At 38.2% G+C, this 23,424-nt stretch overlaps 1 protein-coding gene across 1 annotated transcript in view; it reads right to left on the reverse strand.

Annotated features, from left to right (window-relative positions):
- Positions 1 to 23,424, reverse strand: part of NT5DC1 (5'-nucleotidase domain containing 1) — a 137,644-nt gene that overhangs the window by 22,058 nt on the left and 92,162 nt on the right. Inside the window, exon 9 of the mRNA XM_065835827.2 lies at positions 371 to 489. Within this exon, the coding sequence (XP_065691899.1) occupies positions 371 to 489 (119 nt within the window). The remainder of the gene's footprint in view (positions 1 to 370; positions 490 to 23,424) is intronic.

The raw sequence follows: 23,424 nt of genomic DNA on the forward strand, positions 1-23,424 counted from the left end.
TCCCATCATCTTCAGTGGCATTTTCACCCATCCAGACCTGTAATTAAAAAAACCATGATCCTGGTTTTCACTGATGCCACCTTTTCATCTATTTGACCTGTTTCCTCAGGAAGAATGTTTTTCTGCCCAACCTGCTGAAATGCATGACCATGCACATGGAATAAAACATCTAGAAGTTTACATATTCTGCTGATAAGAAGACTAATATGCTATTTCCAGTTCTGGACTGCAGTTTGTTAGACAACAGCAAACATAACCTGAGTAAAAATTTGTGTTGGATCACATAAATAACTTTAAGGAAAGCTTCTCTGGTGAATATTAGATGGAAACAGGGTATTTTCAGAAAGATTTACTCCCACTTATAACACACCTTGGGATCCAATTTGCCAGTCATTTTCTTCAGTAGTTCATAAAGCTGGATAGCGTTGCCTTGGGAATACCATCCAGGCTTGTCCAGTGACAGCAGAGCCTCCTGCTCCTCGTCATTCTCTGAAATCACCAAGCAAAATCACCCACTGTTAGTAAGAGCAGCCCACACTCCTGTATTTGTGAGACATGTGAGAAGCTGCCTGTGCACAACTTGGAGATGATGGTCTATTTTGACACTAATCCAGCTCCAGTGTCTGGCTCAAGTCCTGGAACTGACTGCAGGTTCAGTCAAGGTGTTTGGTAGTTGAGGGTAGGCAGACATTTGTGAGAAAAGAAGCAGCTGAGCTTCGTCTGCAATGGCTACAGAAGAGCTGAGGAATCAAAGTCACAGGCTTTGCAGCAGTGAGGGCAGGAAACCACAGGGACCAGACTGATGGAGGAGCTGCTGCAGATCTAAGGCAAAACCATGAGAGAAGACAGGCTGTAAGAGCCGTGTACCTTTCCCCACAGATTACCTACTGCTTAAACATTGACATAAATACAACAAAACAGACTGAGGTAGCTCTTACAGCCACCACCAGCCTTAGATCAGCACACACAATAAGCAGTTCCAGTTATTATCCAGTTTTGAAGAAATGAGGAATGGACAATACCGCTGCTGGTGGTGTAATCCACATTGTCATATATCCACACTGGCAGCTGTCAGTGAACCAAAAAAGTCTGCAGAAGCTGAAACTCCCTGGTTATCACCTAACTGTGCCACAGGCTTAATTCCTAGCTGGTCCCAAAGCAGCTGTATCTGCCCTGGTGTCCATGTAACCTTATTGCTCATTCAGATGCATGTACTATGGCCAGAAGAATTCCTTTTAGCTTCTTGCTGGAGCCAAAATACTAGCCTTAGTAAAACAATAAACTAGAATTTCATCAGAAGTATGAATATTAAGGTCTTCTGTCTATTGAAGTGGTTCAACAGAAGAGTGATTTTGTTATTCAGCCTCAATCAAATACGCCTTTTTTTATGCTAGAGGGTTGGAAGCCAACACAGTACTTTGATCTAACTCAGATGGAATATCAGGACTTCAATTTTTCTTTATAGAATTTCTTGAACTACTTAAAATGTGTTATGAAGAAGACTGAGACAAAGAGAGCAAACTTCCCTCGGTTAGAGACTGCTAAAAGATGAAATGCAAATTTTGGAAGAACAGCAAAATAACAAGACAGCTTTACATTTAAGAGCACTGAAGAAGTACATGGACAGTATATTGGTCTTTGAAGAAAAAGAAAAAGAATCAAAAAGAGGGAAACAGGTATGTGGGGAGAGGCAGTAAATAATTCTTCAGTATTATGAATCTATTACTTTGAATAAACACAGAATTTATTCTTAGCCAAAATGATTGTATATTAAAGGTGTTTTATAAACAAAGACAAAACAACAAAAAAATAATAGTTGACACTAACAATTCATGTAGAACTTGTGTGGAAATGCCTTCTCCTATGATTTTTTTCAGAATCCTAATGATAAGAATAAGTATGATAGCATCCATTGAAAATCTCCTTAATTTACTGTTTTTTAAAATACTTTTGACCAAATAACTTTTGGTCAAACAGAAGTTGTCAAACTTCAGCAAATTTGTTTCATTTTCCCTGTATTTTAAGACATATTTGTAAGACTAGGTGAACAAGTAGACATGATCTTCAAACAATAGAGAAATAGAAAAAGAAACTTAGGAAAACCATTCTTTTGAGCTGCTATTAAGAGTTTCTTGAAATTTGTGAAGATTTGTATAACTATTATTCTCTCCATTCAGCCAATCAGGAAAATACTAGACAAAAATGGAACTATTATGAAGGTGATTTTCAGAGTAACAACATTGCATTTGTGAACAGGAGCCTGATGTATTGCAGCAGTATCAGAAGGCTCCGGCAAAGAGCATGACCCTGCTTTGCTACATCCATGGAAAGGCACGAGGGACAGTCCTGACGGGAAAAACACGCTAATTACAAGGTAGAAGATCTGTCAGTCTGTGAGATCTATTACTGTCACCCCTAGCGATGGGATTAATCTCACTTAACTTGATGCATCCGGAATTCAGGCTTCTATTTTGCAGTTACAATCCGAACTAGTTGGCCAGGCTCCCTCGGTAGGTAAAAGAGAGTGCAAGAAGTACTTTCTAGAGGTGCCAGGTCTGGAGAAGGAAAGGGTTTAATTAAGTTTAGGCAATGAAATGAAGGGAAATTTCAAAGCCTGTTTTCTTCCTCTATTGGAGGCTGCAAACAGCATTGATATGCCTAATTCACTGTGGGAACACCTTGTTTTTGAAAGGAGCTCCAGAAATCTCAGGAACTAGGAAAGGTTCTTTATGATAGCTGAGTTGCAGGGTTAAAGGGATAATGAATCTGGACTGGCAAACCTTGTCTCCAACCATCTTATATGGCTGCTTGTGCTCACACATTTAGGGGTGACTGTGTCAATTTTCTCTCTGTAATCTGAAGTGGGAGAAAACGAATGGTATTTTAGTCATAGTAAGTCATTAATCAGAAATAAGGGTTTTTAATCCACTTTTCCTGTGGCAAAATTTAGCCAAGAAAATTATTCTTCAATTCTGAATCTTAAGAACTCTTGTAGTAGTTCTACCATGTAAAATCTGATACTCAACAACTTAAAACCCCATTAATGATACCGCTGTCTCTGGCATTGTAATGTATTCTTCAGATAGTAGCTACATAACATGGCTGAAGAAATCTGCAAATTTCCTGCAAAAATGCCGCATAAATGTGATTATGATAGTTCCTAATATATTTTAGATATTCCAAGCCTAACATTAGCTACACTTAGACAAAAGGAAAACTGCTGCTGAGTTTCCTTCCACTTTGCTGTTTTTGATTCATGAAAGTTCATTCGAAGGTCAGAAATGCTATAAATATTCCTTCAGCAGGAAGCAACACATATATAGGCAGGGATACTAATGCTTCAGGTCTTATAAGCTGGGAGGAAGAGGAAACGTCCTGACAATTTCAAACAGACTGGTTAGCCAAAAAGAATTTCTCAGATGATTTAGATAGAGTGAATTGTTTCCTTCTGAAGTCTAATACATCACAGCTACCTGGATTCCTGGCCCTAGACTGAAAACGTGCCATGACAAGAAGCATAAAGGTAGCAAGCAAGTAAAATTAAAATAATTAAACCCAGAATATCTTTCTAGTAAAACACCCAAACCTCAACAGTGATTCAGAGCAATTCTCCTGAAAAGAAGTTACTGTTTGTTTTTAAAAACAACAAAAGCTTGACTCATGCTGGTGCAATATTAATATTCCTGGAATGGCAGTTTGCATATTGGTGTGTCTAAAACCTTGGGAAATGTTTTCTGATTCAGAAATGTACTCCCATCACCATTAGCAGATACGTTATTTCAGATAAACCAACTCACTAACAAGACTCAATATCCTTTTTCTTGTGAGAAGTTTCTTCCCTGACTTTAAATGTGAGTTGCAGGTTTAATAGCATGGTCTGGGGAACATCTGGTTTCATTCTGAAAGAATATGCAAAAAGTAATCAGTGAAGCTTATTCCCCTTGAAATGACAACTGATGGTAATTTACTTTAGCACAGAGGTGCTCCTTGGGAAAGACTCTGCACACGCTTGCTTACTGCCGTCTGCTTTGCTGCCCATTTATGGATTATACCCACCGAGATGGAAACGTGTGGTGCTGAGGCTGTGTCCACACTAAATGTTCAGCCCAGGATTTGAGCCTGGAGCTCTATCCTTAACCTGGCTTGTGTTTACACTGTCAAACCCCAGCCCATGGGAAGGGGCTCTTGTTTGGGAAGCCCGAGGTTAAGAGAGAAGCTAAGAGGTAAGGGTGCATTTATGCTTTGACAGTTACTCGCCTATGCTCAGCCACACTCAGACCGAGGTTTATTTTCATCAGCTCACCACCCCGGAGGCCCCTACCCTGCGCTGCTCCTCCAGTTGGGTGCCCTATGGCGAGTGCTGGTTACGTGCCGGCGCAAGAACCCGCCAGTGACTCACCTGAGAGCCAGAGGACACCTTGCACCTACTTGGCTGGGCAGAGACGGGGTAAGAAAGCAACTCCAAGTGCCCGGAGGCCATGCCAGCCAAAGATGTGCTAGGTTTAACCACAGTGAGTGTGTGTACATCTCCCCAGCAGCCCCTTCTTCTGCCTTCCTGTCTTTCTCCTGACAGCTTTTTACTCATTTCCATACAAACCTAGTTAAACCAGTTATTTGGATTACCGACATTTTTCGTTCCTTTGAACTGTGCAATAGAATAAAAACATGTGGTGACTCTGTCACTGCTCGTGCGGGTACCTGCTCCTGCCTCTTCCTACCCCCAGGCAGCTCTTTTGGGCTCTCACCCTGTGCAGGCATCCATGTGCATTCAGCACACTGCAGCTCTGGTTACCACCTCTGGAGGCTATTGTAAACCAAGTACACTTTATAACCCACAACTATCATACTAATATGCCTCTCTACAACTTAAAATAATGTCATTTCAGGCCCTGAGGGCATTAACATAAAAGCTGGGTTCTCTTCCAGCCTGGCCGCCAAGCAGAGTCTGATTCTAGATGGCATTTCAAGTTCAATTGGGAAACACAATCTCTCTCTTCCATAAGGGGACTCAGGGCAGAAAACCACATCATTTTACAGTTGAAGCAAAAGGACCTGCATAAGAAAAATCCTCCTGGTGGGTTCTTCCAGTTTTAAAGGTAATGGGATGGGATGACATAAGCTGTAGAGTTCCCCTGTGGGCATGCCCACCATGAAGATGGTAAGTACTACAAGCTGACTGGAGGTAAAACTTCACACCCTGTGGGCAACCTTCTGTAGAGTAGTACCCCAAATTCCTATGTATAGACCAACCACCTTTCCTGGGTGGTTTCCAGGGTTCACATAGCTATTACTGTCTGTTTTTCTATCACTGAATTACTTTTGTGCCCTGGAAGCAGCTCTGAAACCCATTTGCCCAACACGTGGACCAGCGCTTGCCAGGCTCGTGTCTGACTGGATGACTGCAGGGAAGTGACAAGGAACAAGTTATTCCCTTAGCGTGATGTGCTGAAATATAAGGTTAAGGCTTCCCAAACTGACTAGTGATTTTGGCCATCTCCATTTCTGGCTGTCCAATCTGATTTTTTTTCAGAAAAAGCCTGAAGATCAGTTCCCCTTCCTGCTGTCTTTAAGGTGGCTTATCATTGGTGAGACAAAGGCTGAACCAATCAAAATTAAAACTCACTTTTGAAAACTGCAACATTATTTTTAATTTTACATAGGTAATGATACATCTTTCTTATGCTCATCTACCCCAACATATATGTGCTAATTTGTATGGAGAACTAAAAAACAGTACTACTAAAAGCTGGCAATATTCTGAAAGAACACCAGAGATAAAGCTGAGAAAAATACAGATACCATCCTGTGCAAAAAGTAAACTATTTCATAATAGTTCATAAAAGCTGCTTATCCAATTACTAACACTTCTTTTTCTCATGGTGGACTTCTATTCTTCTGCTCCTTTATAAGGCCTGGTAAGACCAAAGTACAAGATAGTGCACTTTCAAATTGTTCTGGGCATATAAGAACCACAAACTTCTTAAGAGAAGAGAAATAAAAATAAGAATAATAATAACAAAGTTTTACATGTTTGATTTTACTTAAATCTTTTTAGTTTTATTAAAATACGCCTTACTTCTTAATTGTGCCAAGCAACAGGATATGTAGAGACAAGGCTGAAGCTTTACTTGTTTCAGTAAGTTTCTTCAGAAAGTTTTGATTACTGTGTTACAGGAACTGAAAATAACAGCTCACTGCAGATTTAGTAATTTGTTTTCAATTCTGTCAAAGCATTACCTTTATACCTTCCTGGGAATGGCCTGGCTAATGAAAAGTGTGTTTCTATTTACAACACTGATATGATGAAACACAAGTAAAGTTTTTTTACTTGGAAAAAGGAAAAAAAAAATCACTGTTTGGAAAATGATTCATCTGCGTGTTCATTTTTCAATGTAGTTTACATGCAGATTTGGTGAAGCTTTTTCCATAATTTCCTTTATCATATTTATAACTCAGAGAACTTCTATTTTGGAAAGGTAAGAAGGATATAAACAGAGAACTTCACTTCTTCCTTGCACATATTTTGTAATTGGGATCTCTGGAGAGGTACAAAACAGCAAGATAAGAAATATATTTCCTAACTAGAACTGTTTTATTCTGGACCTCACTAGTTTTGTAAGAAGACTCTAGAGTCTTATAAATGAGGACTTCAAAATATCCAAGCAAATGTCCCCAAATAAACCTATCAATATTGATACCATAGTCATGCTACAGATTCATATATAATTATGGGGAGACACGGGTTTTTCCAGAAAGCATTTTAAATTCAAATAAGCTAAGAGAGGTATGGTAATTGAGGAAAAAAAAAAAAGTGATCATTACAGGAATATGCAGATCAGTTCAAGCCTTTCTTGTTAGGGTGTGCTTCACCACTGTACAAAAATTTGAAGAGTGGATGAAAACAGAAGATGGATGGAAGCACAGAAGATGAGAAGAGGGCCACCAGTCAGTTCTGTAACTTGTCACTTCGGAAAAATGTCTCAATTAATTTTTTGTAATTAAAATAAAACTGAGACACACAAAGCTGCTTCTTTGCACTGTGCAGACTGTAATCTATCATCTTATCCTAACTGTCTAAATCATTCTAGCAATACCTACTGAAATAAGTTACATTGGAATTTGCTCTTGGACCACACTCTTCCACACTGAAAACTGACACTGCAATGTGGTGGGGAAAAACTTCCTGCGGTTCATTTACTTTGGCCTCAGACATTAAGAAAAAAAGAACAAAAGTTGTTTAATCCTCAGTTACAGAAAGACTTCTTTTTTTTTTTTTTTTTTTTTTCCCCTACATCTTAATACTTTAGGTTCAAAATAAACCACATAAACTAGAATAGTCCATTTGATTCTGAACAACCATTTCTCCACTAAGCAATATGTGTACCCTGCTGCAATGGGCCTTTGTTTTTTATTTCTCCAGTTCCCTAAAATATGTTATTTCAAAAGGCATAATAATTGTGAAGTAGACATGAGCATGCATAGTTATTGCACATACTCACTTGCCTGGAACATACAATAGACATTTTCATAAACTTTTATATGAAAACTATTTATATGGCCAAATTGAGTTATGATTTATGAGAAAGCTCCATTCTTTTTTCCTAGCTTACTACACTATGTAAAATCTCTACTTTAATTTGATTGATTAGTTCTGTCTGAAGTTCCATCTCTCCAAATATCATCTGCCTCTGAAAGCAGCAGTTTTACATCAGCCTTTAAAGACTAACCTAAGATCCAGAACTCCACAGGCAAAAAATGAAATCTGGGAATTAAAAAAATAAAATCCACCCCAGCCTTCTGCCTGTTAATTACCACACAAGCATTCCACAGCTGCAGATAGCGGTTATTAAAACCTTGCTCAGACTATCCCTCTGACTCAGTAATTAAAAAAGCAGAACCCAAGCCCAGCCCACCACAGTTTCCTCAGCCCAGAGCTCAGCAAGCAGTGGTGGGAGTGTTCCTGGAGAGGGCAGGGGCCCGGCCGCTGGAGCCCAGGCATCCCCCTGCTGCTGTGTTGAAGTTAAAAAAATTGAACATGTCTTTTCCCCTGTTTGAAAAGGGGAAATTTCTCACCCAAAAAAAGAGACAACTTGAAAATGGCTTATTCTCTCAGTTCTTCACAGCTATTGTGCTATTTAGAAGTTGTGAAGTGTGCACATTCCCACCTAGAATAATAATTTTTTAATGGAAATAAAAGCTAACACCTGATGCTACTGAGAGAGGGGTTCTGGCTCCTCTTGTCCCAAGACTTCTTTTCATCACGTGGCAGAAGAGAAGCATTACATTACACACTTAAAAATCATACCGATACTAAGACCATTTGAACCTGGCTGTCAGGGAACAGACTACCTTGGCACTGCTTCATGTATGTACTGAATTGTGAGGTTTTTTAGAGGTTATTGATAACACTTAGCACTTCAAGTAAAAATAAAAGAAAAAAATCTTTAATTATAATCCGAATATGATGGCATTAAACAGTTAAGGACCACTTTCTATTAGAAAATATAGAAACTGTGACTAATAGTTTAAAATTATAGACATGACAGAATATCAACACACCAGAAAAGAGTAAAACAGTCAAACAATCACAGTAGGTGGTCATGTTCAGTAGCAAATAGACTTTTTCTTTTTTCCTGATACATTTTTTCCTCATATTTTGCTTCCCTTTCCTTCAGAAAATGTTCAAGAAGCACCAAAAGCTAGTTCGGGACCTAACACTGATTTTAGCTTCAGCAAATCTCTCCTTGGAGACATATATCATGTTCATGTATCTTCAATAAATCCCAATGGGGATTTTGCAACAAGGAGGACTCTTAGATGCTTTTACTATATTCTCTACCATATTTGATACTATTACTATCCCTTCTAGAGAAAAAAAGACAGAACTTAAAAAAATTGGGGTTGTGCAGTCCACCCTTGCCATGAGCAATTAGGATCCATCACTGGAAGCCTTTACCAGCAAGTGTTACAGAAAGAGAATTGTTTGGAGTTGAGCTGGTGAGTAACTAGGTGGCACTGTGCAATTTACAGCTTAACAGGAGGAAAAAAGAGAATGTGAACTAGGGAACTTCCCCAGAGTACAGGTGTGCTGGAGTGTGGGTCAGATGGGGAGCAGGATGGCCAAGCTGCAGCAGCCTCTCGGGTAAGTTCCTTGCCAAAAGGAGCTGTGACTGAGGATGTCCTTGGGAAGGGTGCTTGTCCTTGGGGGTACAGCAGGGAAACAGCATCCTAATGCAGCTAGTGTTTGGGTAATCTTAGTTGGCTACATGTAGAGAGGATGCTGCACCCATGGTTTGATCTGGGTTAATCTGGCTTATGGGACAGGGAGTCACCAGTTCTGCCACAGATTGCCTACATGACCTTGGGTGCTTTGTGTGTGTGTAAATGGAAGCATTGAAAGCTCCCACGTAGCATAAGTCCTGTGAGTGTTAATATATTAAAGTTCATGAAGTATTTTGGTACAGTGGCAACAACAGTAATTTAAGTGGCTTAGGAGGGCAAAGTGAGATGAAGATGAGACAGGTAGAAGTGGATTTATGTAGACTCTGGATAAAAGAAGAAAAAAAAGGTCCTATGATGTTGCTCAGGCCATGAATGCAGAGATGAGGGAGAGCAGAAAAACTTCTCCTGGGGGCCAGACAAACTAAGAAATGTTGTCACCTTCCTTCCAGTGGTCTGTGCCTCTCCTGCCCTTCACAGCTCCTGTCTATGCAGGGTGTGCACACTGAGCTCCCTGTTGAGGCTTATGACCTGTGGCAGATGGGGAGCAGAAGTGGAAGGACAAGGTGTGTGTGTGTGACAGAAGACAGAGAGGTGATGGGAAGTTCAGTCTTGAGGCCTGGGTGCAATTTCATGGCTCTGTGGACCATAGTCATGGATAAATTCAAAGGAGGGACAGAGAACATGACAGGGCTTGAACAAGATGCTTTTTAAGCTCTGCTACAGGGTCAAGGCATGTGAGGGTGCACTAGAATGAAAAAGAACAAGAAAATCTCTTCCTATTGGATCTGTTGAGATATAGTAGAACTTCATATTTAATAAAAAACCAGGAAAATGCTAGGAAATTAATGTTCTAAGAAAGAGCAAAAGTCATTATGTGTGAAACACTCACTGTAAATCTCAGAACAATGTAACCAGGCTGGAGTTGGTAAGGAAAAATGTAAACGATTCCTTTCTGGCAAAGTACATTTAGTTACTCTTCGATGGGAAGACCGACATGAAAGATTTGTAGTAATGAGTTTTTTGAAGAGGTAAAAGGGATATGATCCCTGTCACACTTTCTGTAATGCTTTTCAAGTTCCTTATCTGTGCACTTCATGTGGTTTGCAAAATCTCTTAGTGTCTATGTGAAAATGTGCTTTACCTTCAGAACTAAGAGCATTGTGCCAGATCTCCTTATGCAGGAATTTCACAGATAAAATCTCTCGCTACTATAATTGCAGAAAAAATAATCATATTGGAAAGCTCAGCCTTAGTTTGGCAGTATCATGGAGACACCTGGGATCTGTGGAGAGTAATAATATATAAAGTGGTTTCACAGCAGATAAGAATCAGGTTAGAATGAATATGTTTACTAATGAAGAGAGATTCTTGGGGTTGCCAACTCCACCTAGAAATATATGCAACATACATAACATACATATTAAAGTTTAAGACATCTAGAGTACTCTGTGAATAATAAATAAAAACTGAAGAACAAAGAGAGCGAGGAAGAAGATGGCATATCACTTTTACCTTTTCCTGAGCTTTCAGCTTCTGAGCATCAGCTGCAGAGGACTTGCTATTCATCTAAACAATGCAGTGTACCATGATGGCTTGCTATCTAATAAAAGTCCAGTTCTGTGTTCTTTGACCTTTTTCAGTGGAAGAGGTAGAGCTGCTGGTGAGCTAGGTAACTATCTAGCCACCTAAGATTTCCCCTATGCACAATCTGCTATTTGTTGCAGCTCTCTACCGCTGACCCCTTTGCAGTTCTCCTGGGTGTCTCATAAACATTAGCTAAGCTTTGGTCTTCAGAAACCAGGAAACTGAGGTAGAGATTCAGTGTCGTATCACAGTGAACCAGATGTCGGCTCAGACTTTGGTCACGGTTCCTCCTCATGTACCCTGCTCATTTCTAGGGCTTCCTAACCAGCTCATTTCACTACTTGCTTCCAATAGCAGATCTGATGCCTGCAGTACAAAAATCAACATGTGCTTCCTGTGAAAAACAGTTCTGCAGACTAACCTTAATAAAAGCTTGACATTTTGGAAGAACACACGAGAGAACTCTAAAGCTTCTTAATGAAAACCAGCACATACAGATTCATGGAAACTATGCTAAAGGGAAGCTTTCTGCAGTGGTTGCCAGCCCTCTTTCTGCCAGGAATGTACTATACACGACTCTTTTATTTTTGCTCTACTACAAACTAACTCAATCCCAATTTCCAAATTAATTAAAAATCAAATCACAAGGTAACTCTTTATAAGGTTCTCTAATAATCTACTTATTTTTGAATCCTACAGAAGAAAGCAATTACATGAAGAACAAACATAAATGAACCCCCCCAAATTCCAGCACTTATTGCTTATACCTATGTGATCTGTACCAAAGAACAATTTTTCCCTGCAAAGTCATACTGATAAGTCCTCCTGTGACATAGGTAATATTTCTTTCTTCCAGAAATTTTTTGTGGATTTTGACAGCTGTTTAAGAACTATAATGTGAACTTTAAATGAAATACCCACCAACCTAGCTCACACAGGTTTGCACTGAATCTTTGTGGAGTGGTAAAGTTTATGAACTTGTATTGAACCATCCTGTAGACAGGCAGACCTTGGTTGCTGTAGGCACAAGAGTAGACCTGCAGAGATCAGAGCTTTCTACTCAGCAAGCAGACTGGTTCTACTTGGTTGCTAATATACTGGTGCCTAGAGACATCTGAGATGCTCTAAGGTCCTGCAGCACATTTGTCCAAATTGGGAAGGCACAGGTCTTCCTTAGGTCCTGTGCCACTTCTGCAAGACATGTGCTTGCATTCCCTAGGGCTCTTGATTAGCACCAGAGGCCTATGATTAGGCAACAAGTCCATCATGGCTGAGACTAGCTCCACATGCAGAAATATAATGTAAAGGGTCTACAATAGGAAGCAAAGCCACTGCAGGTTGCAGCGCTAGGTCAATGTATACAAAAGAGTGCAGCCTAGGCCCTTGTGCTGCCCTCTGCTCACCATGTTGGGCAGCTCTTCATTGCCTACAATGGGAGATCGCTGAGGAACACCAAATCATAGGTAGTCAGAGGAGTTTGTATACACTGTTGTTTCTATATCCTTTCCTGGTACTTATTTATTTATTTCAAGATAGACCTCTGTGACTTCTGACATATGGCATCACGCTTACTATGCAGTTGTGAGTAGATTCTTGTTTAAGGGAGAGGCTTGCAACTTGATGGCAAAAAATAGCTTCTGAAAACTATCCATCTCTCTAATACAGGTTTGGCAAGAAGAGAAGCCATCTTTTGAACTAAGCCATCAAGGGCATGACATCCTACTTGTAAACAGCAGTAGAGTCTGGTAATGATCTGCATGAGTTCATGAGCTTTCCAGGGGGATCTTTTTTATTCTGTGAATGAAATCAAATGTATTTGTTTAACCATCTTATATAAAAAACGCACAAAACAGACAAAAAGGAGATACGCATTCTCTTCATGCCAAAACAGCTGCTGACTTGTGCATGGTTTGTTTCCCTACTGTTTCTTTCAGTCTTTTGATATTTTCAGTTCAGCTCTTCTCCCCATGTCATTGGTAGACACTTATGTATGCTGAGAAACAGAATGAAATGAAAAAAGTGTGAAAAGAAATATTTAATATCATCAGAAGCAATACTAAAAAAACCTTAGAGTCTAGAACTCTGGGTGTTAATTATCTGCTAGACATTCTTCAGGTATTATATTATACTAGTCTGAGCTCTCACGCACCCAATGTAAAGGAGCCACAAACTTCTTCATCATTAAGACTACATTTTAATGTTCTCTTCAATAAATTAAATTGAACTTCATGTCCCTCAGACAAACTGCTTAGCCAAACCTTTCAAACTTTCAGCATTTCTATGGAAGAGAACTGAAGGAGCGTGAGAGCTCAACGTATTATTAACAAGAGTTAGTGGTGCAAGTCTTGCTCGTGTATGGAAGATGTGCGCTTGCTTTTGCCTTCCACACAGAACTGGGTCTTCATGTCAGTGAAAAATCTTCCCTAAACCCCAAGTCTTTCTCAGCTTTACACATTATTAGAGTATTACCACACTCTAAGTGTGAACTATGTTGAGTGCTGACCGCACCCCTTCTGAATCTTGCATAGCATTTGGTTGTTTTCTCGGGGACTATGGAGGAAAAAATAATCACCTCTTAATAATCTTTTCATGTGTTGGAGGCGAATTCTTGTAAGCCAGAGAACAGAGTTTTGTCTGGAATGCAAACTGTTCATTTAGGTATTTTTGCTTCGGTTTTGAAAACACAGACTAGGATATTCAGGTTCTGTGGGGACTCACTACAGAGAGGACGGGGTTGACAGGTCCTTAGCAGATCATTCTGCTGTAAAAAGAAGCTGCATTTTTTTGGATGAATTGGGTTTCCTAACTGTAGGATCTTTCATGCTTTGTCTCTCTGGTACTGCAGGTACAATCCAGACTAGACTGTATCAACTGTTCCATTCTCTGCTAATACCCTGAAATAAAATAAAATAGCGATACCAGAAGGTGATCACAAAACTATGATGGAGGATTTTCTATACATCCTGATTTTTAATGACCTCCTTATCACATGGTTTATGTGTTTAAAGGCCATTATTTACAGCTACTATAGTTAACTCTCCTTAATTTCAATTTATGTAGTTACTAAATATTGTTGTTACAACAAATGTTACTTTTCAATCCTGATGTCACCACTTTGGCAAACACATTTAAAGCATCATCATGACTTACAGAGTTTGCAACTTATTCCACAGAAATAGGTTCTTTGATAGAATACTTCTAAGTACACAGGCTTGGAGAACTTAAAATAATTCACCACATTGAGAAAGCATTTGACATGCTTCTCTATGAAGAAAGTTTCTTCTGTTAAAATTAAACACAAACATGATCTGATAACCAACAGCTATTTTTAAGAAATCATTGGTATGGAACTGTCTTCCAAAACAAACAAATTATTGCTTTCAATAACTTGAAATAATTATTTAATAATTTGAATAATTTCAGTGTAGAACACATCAAGTTAGGAGGTCCAGTTCCTTAAACTTATAAATGATATATCACTAAACCATAAAAAATAAATCCAGTAGAATTAATTGCAATTACATTATCTTAATTTCCGCATTATGAGAAATCTTTGGAAACGGCTAAAAGGATTTTCACAATCAAGACTCATGGAGTTCTTATGCAAACATAGTTTACAGTTCTTCACTGTTTCTGGATTAGAACATAGAAATCTTAGTTAAATACACAGATCTGCCAGAGATATGGTTATGGGTAAGTCATTCAGTCTTTTGGTGTTTCAGTTCCTTGGGTCTAGCAGAAAAGTCAGTGCTTTGTTATTTTACCATTTGTTTCTCTGGCCTGCCTGTGGGCTCCTTGTGGACAGAGAACGATTCCTACCGTGTGCTTGCATGGTACCTTAAAGAACTGTATTTTGAGTTTTAACCAGGTCTTGAACACAACCTAATATAATCAATAACTAGGATTTTGCAGTAGTGTTAATTAGTACAACTCTTTTTGAAAAAGAAAATACACTTTCCATGCACAAAAAATTCTGTTTTTCAAATACTTGGCAATTATGCTAAACTTGTTTTCCAGTTTTAACAAAAGCAATATTGTTGATATCCAGCTTTTGAAAGCAGCAGCGTTAGCTTTCTTTGAACTAGCTTTCTGTAATATTCTTATCAGCTTTGTGCCAAACACATGATTTAATATCAAAGGTAATCAGCTGAAGCAACCCCTGCTGTCTTTATGTAGAAGCACTTTGCAATTTTTCACTGTTTTGACTTTTAGATGAATAACTTCTTATTCCTTTTATCCTCTGAGGTTTTTTGAGCACTATGCAAACATATAAAGAACTTGGCTCAACATGTATACTTACTTTTTTTTTCTTTTGAAGAAGGATAGGCATTGGAGAATGCGTCCACAGTTCAGCATTCATCTTGATATTCAGAAACAAAGAGATGCCATACTTCAAAGACTATAGAATTTTTTCCTTTTTTTTTTTTTAATAAACAAGGAGTTGTTATGAACAACAGTGGAAATAAGTGAGCTGATTTTCCTATGAAGTTGTGCCTTGCACTTGCATTCTCTGAATATCTAATAGGGTGCAAAGTCTCACAGATCCTCTGGTAGGTGGATCATTTGTGGCCAGGCTCTCCTGGATGGATAGTCCGGCATCAGCAGTGATTTTACACTGTAGCCTTTCTCTGAGCTGCAGTGACAGACCCATTTTTCCCCTCCAGCCTGCAGAGGCTGTAATATCTCTGAGAATACCAGGCCACACTCAAATGTGGATAAAATTGCATTACTGACAGAGGTTTGCAGTAGGGGATGGGCAGAAATTCCTACCCACACAAGCCTTGTGATTACATAAGCCTCAATATTTAGGAAAACAGGTACTTCCCAGGACAGTTAGGAGGGGTCATCTGCTGAATTCCCAGTGTTTGGCCCATATTCCGGGTTTATAAAGAATTGCTGTGGTTAGGCCAGTGCTGTGACCCCCTGGTAGAAACCGAAACTGTCCACTCAACCTCTAGCTTCTGACATGCTGTAAAATGCCCGAGACCAGTCATCACTGATGCAACGAAATTCTAGCCTCCCAAGACTCCTGACCAAGTAGCACTAAAGCCCATTCCAATAAAAACAGAACAAACCAAAAGCGCTCCATTTCTTTCCCTAGAAGAAAGGAATGGCTTCTCTGCTCAGATTGCCTAAAAGGATGTACTGTAAGGGAAAGTTTAGCTTGCTCCTTCTTTTGCTACCACACAGCCTAACTACTACAGAGTGGCAAATTGCAGAAATTATAGGAGCTTAACTATGTCATTGTATGATTGGGTCTTTGTACCATCACTGCAAACTGCAGAGTGACCCATTGCACCATTTTACGAAAGGATTATAAATGATACACTGCTAATTAGTAATAAAAAAATGTCTGTCTGTGACTTTAAGTCTACTCTGCAAAAGCATGCGGGTATGCGCTGGTCCAACTTTATTTTGCTTTTTGCATCTGTTTTAAATACTTTCACATAGACCACCATACTGAACATGTAAAAAACAAAATCCAAACTGTTATTGTGAACTAACTCTATGTTTATCAAACATGAAATAAAATCTAACTGTTAGAAAAGAGGTCCTTAACTACAGTCTCCCATCTTACCTATACCATGGCTTAATTACAAATGTTGATGACATGATAGGAAATGATTACCTCTGTTCCCAAATGATTCCTAAATGGTTGATTCCAAACTACACACAAGTACTATCTAGCAAACTATAAAAAGATTAATTGATGGATCTCTTTGATTACAAGGTAACATAAGCTGATTTTTTTAATGGATGTCTACAACACATAAATAATATTGGGAAACCAGAAGTCCCTGAGACAGCTGTTTACACTGTAAAAAACATAATCTGTTGAGTGGCTGATATTTGTGCAAACACAGTACATGAAGTGGAATGGTTTTAGACTAAGATAATTTAAACAAAGGACAGGAGGTGATATCAGGCCCAAGGAGCCTGATATTGTAGATTTTTGGAAATACCCTCTGAGCTTCTTCGGTGGATGATGAAAACAAACCCTGTTACATGAGATTAAATTTGTTTGTATGTGTGACCCACTGTCAGCCCTCCTGGCCTACCCTAGGCTGCTTTTCAGAAAGTGGAATCAGGCATTGACCATGCTGTCAAAGAGGGTGTCACCTGAGAAATCAGCTTTATAAGGCAGTTCCATAATTGTTATGGGTTTCGATAATAAAAAAGGTCTGGTTCTATTACAGAATATGAAGATATTTCCATATCATCATCCATATTAGCATCATCCAATTAGTTGCTTAAAAAGAAGCAGCTTCTTTTTCCAAAAATGATGGATAAAATGAAAATCTCTGGCTCAGATATGAGTAGGGAATTATATCTCATTGGTGGCTTGGGTATAGAACCAAATATTTTATCTCTTAAAACAGTGGACCTGCTACTGCTAGCTACATGCAGAACCTGTTTCTGATACTTAAGAGTTAGAAGACTCTTGATCTTAATATCGTGATCTCAAGAGGCACAAAAACATCTAGTTTTGAAAACTAGTGTACAAAATATGATTACTTATTAGTTATAGCCCTTCTTTTTCTTTCCTAAATAGCATGAAAATACATAAAAAAACAGTGCAAACAGACTGCAAAGAATTGCTACACAAGATTTCCTTGAAAAGTATGGCATTGCTCTCACAGACTGTATGGCACTGTGGGATGTTATAACAATATAAAGCCAGTCATTTTAGAAGACATGCGGGAAACAGTTATGGACATTATTGCTCCTGAATAATGCAGTCTGCAGCCAGTGCAACATTTATATGCCATTCTGTCACAAGCTGTCAGCATATATGCATTATTACGTGGCCTGATGTTATAGAATATTTCCGGACAGGCTGATATGAAGAGGCACCATGTCCAGGAGAACGGCAGCAAGCACAGCTGCGTTAAATAAAGGCACACCCCAAGTCATTGGAGGCTTAGGTTACAAAGGTCTCCTCTGTGTTGTTATTCTGCTTGTGTCTTCTGAGAAGCAGGAGAAGAGGCTCTTTGTGGGCTTCTCCCAAAATGCTTCTGGAGGTCATAGAGCCCCTGGGAGGGCAGCACAGCATCCCCTCCTGTGGCTGGAGGGCAGGCTGGGAGTGCCAGTCTGCGTAGTACATGGGTAAACCTGTTTAAGATATTGGTTTGACACATTAGACTTATTTCAAAAGTTCTCCAAGAGGCAATGGTAGAAGTCAAAAAGCAAAAGCTTAAAGTGCAGAAAATCCATTCACAGAGTGAAATGTCTCCTCTGTGTGTTTATATGTTTTGCTCTATCTCTGCCTCTTCCTGTGCTCTCTTTTCCCATCACCTGGCTCCCCCTACCACTCTCATTTATCTTTGTCTCACACACGTGCCCTTGTGCATCTCTGCCTTTACACCATATTTTCCTTCCCCCCATGTCCTCTGCTGCTAGTGGGGGAAGCAGTGGGCATCTGAGATTCAGTGTTCAGTGATAAAGATGTACCAGAGATCCACATTAAATGACGGCAGAAAAAGTCCTGTTTAATCCTAGCCATGACTTGTGGCTGGAGGAGCTTAGTGCAGGCCAAAGCTGTGGAAAACATGACAGACTTTGCAGACTGAGGACCACAGCCCCTGCATTTCTGTAAGGATTCACAGGTGCAGCAAAAGCCCAAGTTCCTGTTGGGAGATTGAGCTCTCCGCCAAATATCAAGTCTCTGCATAAAAACACCAACAGTTGTGCTGCCATATCTGTGAGGAGCTCAAGACTAAATCTAAAACTACTTTTAAAGTCAAATTTGAATATCCATTTAAATATGAAGATCTGATGATCTAAAGCAAGACAAGATTGGTAAAAGAGATGACTGAAACAACTATCGTAGCCAAAAAGACTACAGAAGCTCTCTAGAGTTTAACCTCACAGGCTGATGTGAAAGAAAAAGGTTTTTTTCTTATCAAGGTAGCCTTCGCTGTAGGAGTAGCAACTGAGATACCTATTACATAGCAAAAACTGAGCTATATTGTAGACTCAATTCAGTGTGCTTTGGTTGAAAATTTAATCAGAATTTTCTAGACATGGCATTTATGATCTTCAAATAAGTGAACAATGCAAGACTATTTAAATGATATGTTCCCTTGTAAAGGTACAACTTCATCTGTTTCAAAACTTCCATATTTTTTATAGATATCCTGGTTTTATGATAGGTCTTAAAAATCTTTACCGTGTAGTATTTTAGTATTCTTCTGGTGGTAAAGACACAAGTCTCAAACAAAAAGAATGAGCCAAAAAGAAATTACATGGCTTACAAATTTAACTTCCAGGAAAATGAATGAACCTCCTTCCTGATTCCACTCCTCAGGTCTAAAAGGTCTTAGAATATAAATGTATAAAAATAGTTATATAGGCTCAGTCCTGATACTCCACCTGGTTCTCTCTTCCATTTCTGAGAACAGTCAGGCCCAGACATCACAGAAGATGGCAGAAGAAAACTTAAATGGCAGACATAGGATCATCTCCTTCTTCTGAAGTGTTGCAGTCCCTAATTATCAAAGACTGTCTTCAGCCCAGAAATACGTCATTTTATATCATGTCCCCTTATTTTCTTTTCTAATTCGTCCTTTCAGTTTATAGCACTTTTCCTGTATTTTTAAAAGGATAGAGAAGAATGACTGAAGGAGGAAAAAAACTTTTGTGTTTGAGTTCTTACAATGGCGGTTACCAGAGAATTGTGAAAAATTGGAGGACTGAAAGAGTTTCCTAAATTGTGGGCTACATCAGGAGCAGAAGCACCAGAAGCTTGAAAGAAATTCAAGTGCAGGAACAAGGCAGACAGCCTGAAAATGCAATTGAAAGTGGGCTTTGAAAACCTGAGACTCTCTGCAGCAGAAGGAGAGCGGGTTTCTTTCTTTGGGCACTGGATAAGCACACAGAATCTCACAGAAATATGGCACACAGTGCCACTCTATATATAGGATTGTTTTCAGCCTGTGCATCTATGTACACATATATATCTCGATATACATACACTCTTAAATACGCATTGTAAATTCAGACACTGAACAATCAGCAACACATTTTCCATTTATTCAAAATACCAGAAAACAAGAAAAGACAGTAACTGTTCCTGAGCTGGAAATCAAAGATACAAAAGTCTTATTCAGGACCAAGTGAAAATTCCCTGTGCACACAGGCTTACAGAAGGCGTTCAGGGAATTTAAGTTTATCTGTAGCATTTCTATTTTAATTTTTCATTCTAAAAAATATATTCCACAGTGATCAAAACTGGCAAGCAGGCTAGTAACTGAATGACATTAATGAGTGATGTGATAAAGGGAAAGCTCTGTTGGCAAATATTACAGAAATCTTGGTATACTACAGATTATCAGATGAGTCACAACTGTATTTGCTACCAGTATTCCTTCAACTCCTTAATGGAGAGATATATTATTTTAAGCTGGATGTAGCTGTAGCAAAGAAAGTCCTACATTCTCAACATAGGATTTACACAAACATTTTCAACCTGATCCTTGGATCCAATAGCTCAAAATGCTACTAGTATTTTCAAGAACTATTTAAAGGAATTTCCCTTTGTATGAGAAAATGTAACATTGTGAATAACAAGCAAATTATGGGGTAGTCGTATTATGGGAGTAAAGTTTTTTTTGCATAGCATTGTTCTCATAAACTATGTGCATAACTACATAAGCTACTCCTAACTAGAAAAATTATTATACAAGGTAAAAACAAATGTGGCTATTCTAAAACCTCAAAAGATATGTATAACCTACTCCTCTATTTAACAAAATAGTATTTTGAAAAAAAAAAATTATGCAAATTAAGTAATCATTTTACTTTTAGTGCTCCTGTTCAATAAAAAGCTGCCACACAAATCTTTTAAGATTTCAAACAGTGTTTCGTTCTTTTAAATGATGCATGTCTTGAAACTCAAATGAAGCAGTGATGCATCTTTAATTGCACAATTAAAATAATTTGTCATGGTTTCTAAATGGATTAGTTCTAAAATTATTTGTCTGCTGAAAAAAACATTTCTGCAGAGCAGTTATCCAGTATCACATTTCTAGACAATGTCTCCTTTGTCCTGTTTCTCATTCTCCTTCAAATGTTTATTGAACACAGTCACCTTTTTGAAATTATTCACTGGAAAGAATTTATCTGTCTCTTTAGTAAACTTCAAAACCTTTCCCTTAGTGAATCTGCAGCAAAAATCCTGGTATCTATAACTGAAATTTAGCTCTAGTACCCAATGCAACACTTGGGGTGTTTGAAATTAAATACAGATTCTGTATTTTGTGCCTTAAGTCCATTTATGACACAATTCCCTTGGAAGATTTGGGAATAAAGTATGATTAAGAATTTATTGTAATTCAGACCCACTGATGGATGGAAGAACATGGCTGAAACTTAGCCATGGAGAAATGGATAGGATTGATAAGCAGTTACTTCAGTTCATTTTCTGAAACAAATTTCTTCACTTACTGGAGCTTTTTTCCCTAAATGTCACAAACAAAAGCTTACTCTTTGTGCTTTAGGAAAATATTTAGTATGATGTCCACTGCTATTTTTTTTTTCCTAAAGCAAAAATAAGGACATTTTTTCTCCCTGATACAGTAAGTCTGGTGCTCTCAAAGAGGTTCTTCCTCTCTTCCCTGAAATCTATAATGATAAAAGATAGGAAGTATTAACTGAAATGTTGACTTTTCAGTGGTTCTGATATTTTAAAAAGCCTTAAAAAATTTTGGAAACTGGAAAACCACCCCCCTTAAAATGTGTTACAAAGTCCTCTGTATGCTGTTTCAGAAATGAACTGTGTTCCTTGTTATCTACGGTGACTGGGTTAAACTGTCAGTGTCTACCCTGAAGCTTTATGTTTGTTGTGAGGAACACAGAGGGAGGGCAGCAAAAAATGTATTCTAAAAGTATATGTTATTATTTTGGGCATTTTCTCATACAATTACCCCTATTTTAATGGTTTAAACTTCACGCAGTTTTAAACAAGCTCTTCACTACTTCAAAACATGTCTCTAAAAACCTGTCCTGTATGCATAATTCTTTGCTTTGAATGTTCTGGTTGGTCTTTCAGAAGAAACCACTTACTTTAAATTGAATACAAATACACTAGAAAAAATCCACTTACAGGTTAGTAGTTTCAGCAAATTATTTATCTGATAATTGTTTTAGTTCTATTTGTGTTCCTTATCTATTTAGATAGTGAAGTCTCCATAACATAAATTACATTTTGTTCTGTATTAATAAGGTTTTCATGTAATGAGTGACCAACCCTCATTTGAGCCTCTTTGCAATGCCAAAATATAAAGTGAATGAAAACTAGCAAGTCTGTAAGAGGACTCCAGGGAATGCTGCTCCTGTTTGAACGCATGAGAAAGGAACAGCTTCAAGAAAATTGGTACTTACAATCTAATAAGGTGATTAAACTACACGGTATTCTCAATGGAGACAGTAATTTCTAGTCTTCTCCCTCTGTTTTCTCTTGTTTGCACAAAAAAAGCCTTGTCAAAGGGTCTGGGAGATTTTTGGCTGTCTATTAAATTTACTTAAGCTGGCCAAGAGATTCCAAAGTTGCTGGCTGGATTACTGACAGAGGGACACAGCAGGATTTCCTTAGGAAGTCAGGCTAATCAGATTGTTTAAAAAATATCCAAACCGAAAAACCAAATTACATTTTATTTTCAATTTGCTTTATATGAAACTAAATAAAATGTTTGCAGAACTGAGCCTTTCTCACCCTTTATATTTTTGCCTCCTCCCCCCTTACTTTCATATAAATAGTTTCAATTTCCCTTTTGAGCTTATTTTTGTTCAAATTGTCAACTTGGCAGTTTACTATTTAAATTAATGTTTTAAAAATCACATTTAAGATATTTCTTACTTATTTTCCTATATAAACCTGTGAAACATTTAAATGCAGTTTTAATATGTATTTTCGCTGCTCATTTTAGTTTTACTGTAAAAGTTCCACAGGCAAAATTTCTTTTGTGTTGGAACAGCTGACTTTCCTGTCATAAAGTACTAAAATACAGTTCAATATATGTTGACATGATATTTTGGATATAAGATTAATTTTCAGGTAACAGTCATAAAGGTATTTACTAAAATATGGAAAAAATAACTGTCTTCAGCCATATTACTATTGTTATTTGCAGTTCAATGAAGTCCTATAAACCTCTTTTGTTACAGCCTTAATTACTTAACGGACAACATTGCCAAACATTTCAGATTGTTTTAGTTATGTTAAGTGAGTACAGGGGCACTTCCTTCACACCTGCTCTGTCATTATGTAGCCAAAGTACACACATTTAATACTGTCAAACTTCCATCATAAATAATATCCTTCAGCTTTGCAATTTTATTTGTACTGTTGTTTGAATTTCCTTTAAATTCTTGACATATTTCTGCTATGCTTTTTCCCAGAACTAGATTTCATTTACTGTGTACGACCTTGTCAGCACAATAAAGAAAAGGATTCTTAAGTCTTTCATTAATGATGCAATATTTAGGCCCATTTTTAATTACTGACACAGCTCTGCCTTTCCATTGTCCTCAGAAGTGTGATTCTTAATTTCTCAGTGCTTCTCAGTCTGAAGATAATTTTTTAGTATTTTCTGTGGAAGAGTCTTGTATAGGGTCTAT

The sequence above is a fragment of the Patagioenas fasciata genome, chromosome 3, assembly GCF_037038585.1.
Source record: "Patagioenas fasciata isolate bPatFas1 chromosome 3, bPatFas1.hap1, whole genome shotgun sequence".
NCBI classification, from domain to species: Eukaryota; Metazoa; Chordata; class Aves; order Columbiformes; family Columbidae; genus Patagioenas; species Patagioenas fasciata.